Source organism: Carassius gibelio, chromosome A7 (genome assembly GCF_023724105.1).
Source record: "Carassius gibelio isolate Cgi1373 ecotype wild population from Czech Republic chromosome A7, carGib1.2-hapl.c, whole genome shotgun sequence".
In the NCBI taxonomy this organism is placed as follows: domain Eukaryota; kingdom Metazoa; phylum Chordata; class Actinopteri; order Cypriniformes; family Cyprinidae; genus Carassius; species Carassius gibelio.
Window position 1 is genome coordinate 3708572 of NC_068377.1, and position 5070 is coordinate 3713641.

General features: G+C 36.0%; 1 protein-coding gene across 1 annotated transcript; it reads right to left on the minus strand.

Annotated features, from left to right (window-relative positions):
* Positions 1-2909: 2909 nt before the first annotated feature.
* On the minus strand, positions 2910-4568 carry LOC128016456 (uncharacterized). The gene is made up of 2 exons (XM_052600965.1): positions 4308-4568; positions 2910-4137 (listed from the first exon to the last, which is right to left on the minus strand). The coding sequence occupies exons 1-2, from the start codon at positions 4515-4517 to the stop codon at positions 3475-3477; spliced, it is 873 nt and encodes a 290-aa protein (XP_052456925.1). The 5' UTR covers positions 4518-4568; the 3' UTR covers positions 2910-3474.
* Positions 4569-5070: the final 502 nt, after the last annotated feature.

A 5070-nucleotide genomic window follows, 5' to 3' on the forward strand; every position in this document is an offset into this window, starting at 1 on the left:
TAAAGGTGACAGTCTAGCTTGCTAACATACATAGATGAGGATTTGTTAAATATCTTGTAATATTTAACTTGTATATATCTTTAAAATGAACAAATCAGTAATGTTTTTCATCATTTGCCAACGTTTTCCAGCAGAAGTGTTTTTATGAATTTATAGCTGACATTGAGGGTTCCCTTTCATTCGGTCACTCTCGACGTCACGTTGGTGACCGACGAATTGTGATATTGCTTTGATAAGCCAATCAATCTGGGTGCAAACTAAACTAAGTTTATTTGTATAGCGCTTTTTATGATACCAATCATTGCAAAGCAACTTTACAGAAAAACCAATAGTTTCTACAATATTTAGTAGTAGCACGTAAGTGGTGATCAGTTTATGTGCAAATTACAGGAATTTTTTGAAAAATTTATACAAGACATGTGCACTGAAATTATCCAGAACAATACCAGGAACTTCTTCCCCAGGAACATTTTTCCCCCAGACCCATTGCTTTCTGCGTTTTTTTTATTATTTTTTTGCATATTTGCAATAAAACGAAAAAGGATATCAAATTCCACTGCCTCCTTTCGTTTTTTATTTAAACATAATAATAGTCACAGAAATGTACTCATTTCTGGGAAATGCGTATTTCTACAGCCATTACACTGAAACGAAATATTATATCAGTTGCCTCTTTTTATTTTCATTTTAACATATAGATAAATTGAATAAAGACCAAAGTTTACCTGTTAGATTTACCAAAAAAATAATTATATTTTATGTTTAACCACTAAAGAGACATCAGAGCCAGTGGCACATATCAGAAGGTGTAGTCGAGTAGAGACTGCTCTCGGCGGATACATGATCACTGAGCTTCCGCTGATCTCGTGGAGCCGAGCAACTCCGAAATCGGCAAAACACATTTTTAAATAGGTGCTGTCTTTATAAATAAACCGCAGATTTGAGTTTTAGCTACATTCTCTCTTGAAATACTTTTCAAATTACATTTCATGACACAATAACAATAATATTTTGAAAATGATCAGAATAAATGGTTGAAATCACAATGCTGCATGAACTCAACCAATCAGCATGTTTAGCACTCAAATCCCACCCTCAAAAGTTCCGGAAATTTGAAGATAGAAAAATTGAAAAATGCTGCTATAGTAACATGGGAAATATGGTTTTCAAAAGACAAGTTGCTGTATAATATAAAACCCAAATTTTTGACTGTTGAGGAAGTAACAGTACATCCGTCTAGATGCAAACTGTTTGTGTACTGCTTTTTGGTCCGATAAGTAATATCTCTGCCTTATTCGAATTTAATAGGAGAAAATGATTGGTCATCCAATCTTTTACATTTTTAACACACTCTGATAGCTTAGATAATTGAGAAGTTTAATCTGGTCTCATTGATATATACATATATATATATATATATATATATATATATATATATATATATATATATATATATATATATAGTTGAGTATCATCAGCATAAGAGTGAAGGCTAATCTCGTATTTTCTAATAATTTTACCAAGGCGCAACATGTATATTGAAAATAGAAGAGGACCTAGGACGGATCCTTGTGGCACTCCATATTTTACTGGTGATAAATGATGTGACTCCCCATTTAAATACACTAAACGGACAGGTAGGATCTAAACCATCTTAGAGCCTGCCCTTGAATACCTGTATAGTTTTGTAATCGATCTGTGAGTATGTCACTATTTATGGTGTTGAATGCAGCACTTAGATCAAGTAAAACAAGCACTGAGATGCAGTATTACATTTAAAGTGAGTTAATATATCTTAAGTGTATTAAAGTGCATATATATCATTGCAAATATATTTATCATTACAAAACAACAAATATATTTCAATAAATTACACATAGATTTAAGTAGAAATTACATTAAAGTATATTTTAACTTTAACCATATTTCAAAGACAACAGAAGTAAATGTGAAATTAAAGATCCTATTAAGTACTACTTAAGTTTAGCTAATTGCATTTAATATAAAATTAAACTACTTAATGCATTTACATTGTTCAATTGTAAATAAAATGCAATTAAGTGTCCAAAAAAAGTATATTTTTGTAATATATAATGTATTTTTCCATTAATTCCAAGTACTCTTTTAACAGTTTTTCTCAGTCGCTTTGGTACATTTCCCGAATCATCCTTGATATTTGCAAAACAGTAAGTGAATTTCTCAAAACAACTCGTACACATAGCAAAACACAATGGATTACCTGCAAAAGCCAGTCTCTTGCTCAAAATCCTTAGTTCATCTCTCAAAAATAAATATCTGTGTCAACGAACATGTCAATGCCATCAGAATGACAAGTCTTTGTGTAATAGTTTACGGATAAGACAGTCAAATCGCTTAGTCATGTTGTCAATATAACAGTGTACTCTGGAGGAATGTTCTGATGTAAACTATGGCAACATTTTGGATGACAGTTACTGAATTGAACAATATGCCATATGCTTATGCATGCCCTATATCCATTTCAAAAGTACAAATTTACACATTACTGTATGTGGGATATTGATTGGGGATTGGGATATGAAAGATACTGGATAGAATTCTCAGTTACACTTTTACTAGTGGTCTGACCCAAAAAATAATAATAATAATAATAAAAAAAAAACTTTACAATGTCATTGTGATATAGAAAAGGAAAAAGAAATATGGGCACAAAGATGTAAATAAGTTAATTTTCAGAATTTTCAGGGGTGTGTCTCCTGAAAGCATAGTTGCTAACCTGTTTGTTGGTAATGGGAAAATGTATTGCAACCAACAAAGTTACTAACTTAGTTAGCAACTATGCTTTTGGGAAATGCACCCCAGACCGGGCCATAGAAAAATTCCTTGTCTTTGCCACATTACAGTTTTTCTCAGTCGCTTTGGTGCGTTTTTCACATCATCCCTAACATGTGCAAAATAATAAGTGCATTCCTCAGAACAATTTGTACAAATTGCAATATACAATAGATATGTTTCTAAAGCTAGTCAGTCACTAAAAATCCTTAGTACATCTCTCAAAAGTAAATATTCATGCCAACGATCATGTCAGTGCCATCAGAATGATAAGTCATTGAGTCATTGTTCACGAACAAGCTCGTCAAAATGTTTAGGCATGTTGTCAATGTAACTGTGTGTACTTTGACAGTATTACCAGATGTAAACTTAGGCTACAGTTTGGATGACGGTTACTGTACTGAAAATGCACAAGGCTGCACTTCTATGGCATAAATCAATTTCAACAGTACTATATACATATTACTCTATGTGGGTTATTGATTGAAAGAGACAAAATTGATTTTGTTTTTCACAGCTTTACTAGTGCTACTTTATGAAAGAAAACAACAAAATAATTTACAGTAAGAAAAAGACAAGGGGCACAAAGTAAAATAAAAACTAAAACACAGGAAACACCCCTAAGGCACAACTTTGCCTGCAGCACTGTTTCTAGTGCTGTCTCTACACATCCAGACGTTCCTGTCTGTCGGCCCACATATTCTCATCCACATCACACCGGATATTTTCCCTTCCAATGCAACGTGGAAAGAATCTTTTGGAATGCCTTATCCATCCTCTGCAGGCATCTACTGTGATGTCCTCACATGCTGCATCCATTGCAGCCAGCAGGGTCATCTGTGTGTGTGGCTGATGATCATACACCTTCCACCTCCATGCTGAAAAGAACTCCTCAATTGGGTTAAGGAATGGAGAATAAGGTGGAAGGAATTCTATGAGCATCCTCGGGTGGGTCACAAACCATTGCCTTATGATGTTTGATCGATGGAAACTCACATTATCACAAATGACAACATACTTTGGCAAATCCTCTCTAAACAGACCCCTCTCATCATCAGGGATGAGAGCCCTGTAGAGAGTCTCTAAAAAGTTGAGTAGATGCTGGGTGTTGTATGGTCCTATAAGGGGGATATGGGTTAGGACGCCATGCTCTGAAATAGCAGCACACATGGTGATATTTCCTCCCCTTTGGCCTGGCAAATCCACAGTAGCTCTCTGACCGATGACATTCCTACCCCGCCTTCTGCATTTGGTCAGGTTGAAGCCAGCCTCATCCATGTATACAAAGTTGTGAGAGGGTTCACTTGATTCCAACTCCATTATACGCTATATCCCAGGACACAGTTGAATTAGTTTTGGTAAGGAAGAGTGACATAAAATGTGCATATATTGTATGTTCCTTCCACAGCGATGGAAGTGTGTGCAGTTTATGCTTACTGTACTATGTATCACAATAAAATTATTCTGTAAAATAGTTACATAGATATATGTTTTACCTGTACATACTGGTACCGTATCTCCTTAACTCGGTCCTCATTCCTTTGGAATGGTACACGGTACAGCTGTTTCATACTCATCTGGTTTCTATGCAGCACCCTGTCAATGGTTGAGATGCTAACAGTACGGATGTTTTCAAAGACATCGTTGTCTTCTATAATGGTCCTTTGTATTTCCCTGAGTCTCATAGCATTGTTTGCTCGGACCATGGTGCATATAGCCTCTTCCTGTTGAGGTGTGAAAAGGCGTCCTCTGCCACCGGTTTGTGGTAATTTTGCGGTCCTATGTGGGGACAAATGCAGTGATGCATTGCACACTTTCACATAGACAAAAATTATGCAAACACATTTTACTGTAAAACATACAGTTGGGTGGATGTAAAGTGCAGTATCTATCTGTATAGAGTATATTTATGTATGCTGTGAAATACAAGTGGACTACTGTAATAGGAAGCATTATAGGAAGTATACAGTATACTGCTTATATACAGTAACAGTGCACTGTACATTGGTGGACATACCGGTTCTCTCTTCGAAACGTTTGAACTATTGAGGACACGGTTGATCTCCCAATGTTCGGCTGCACCCTTCGACCCGCCTCAGCCATAGTAAGGCCATGATTGACAACATGGTCTACAATAGTGGCCCTTATGTCATCAGATATGCGCCTATGTCCTCTTCTGCCTCGTCCTCTGTTTTGCCTTCCACCACGCATCCTTGCTCCTCTTCTTCCTCCTGGCTGTTGACCCTGTTCGTTTCCTGG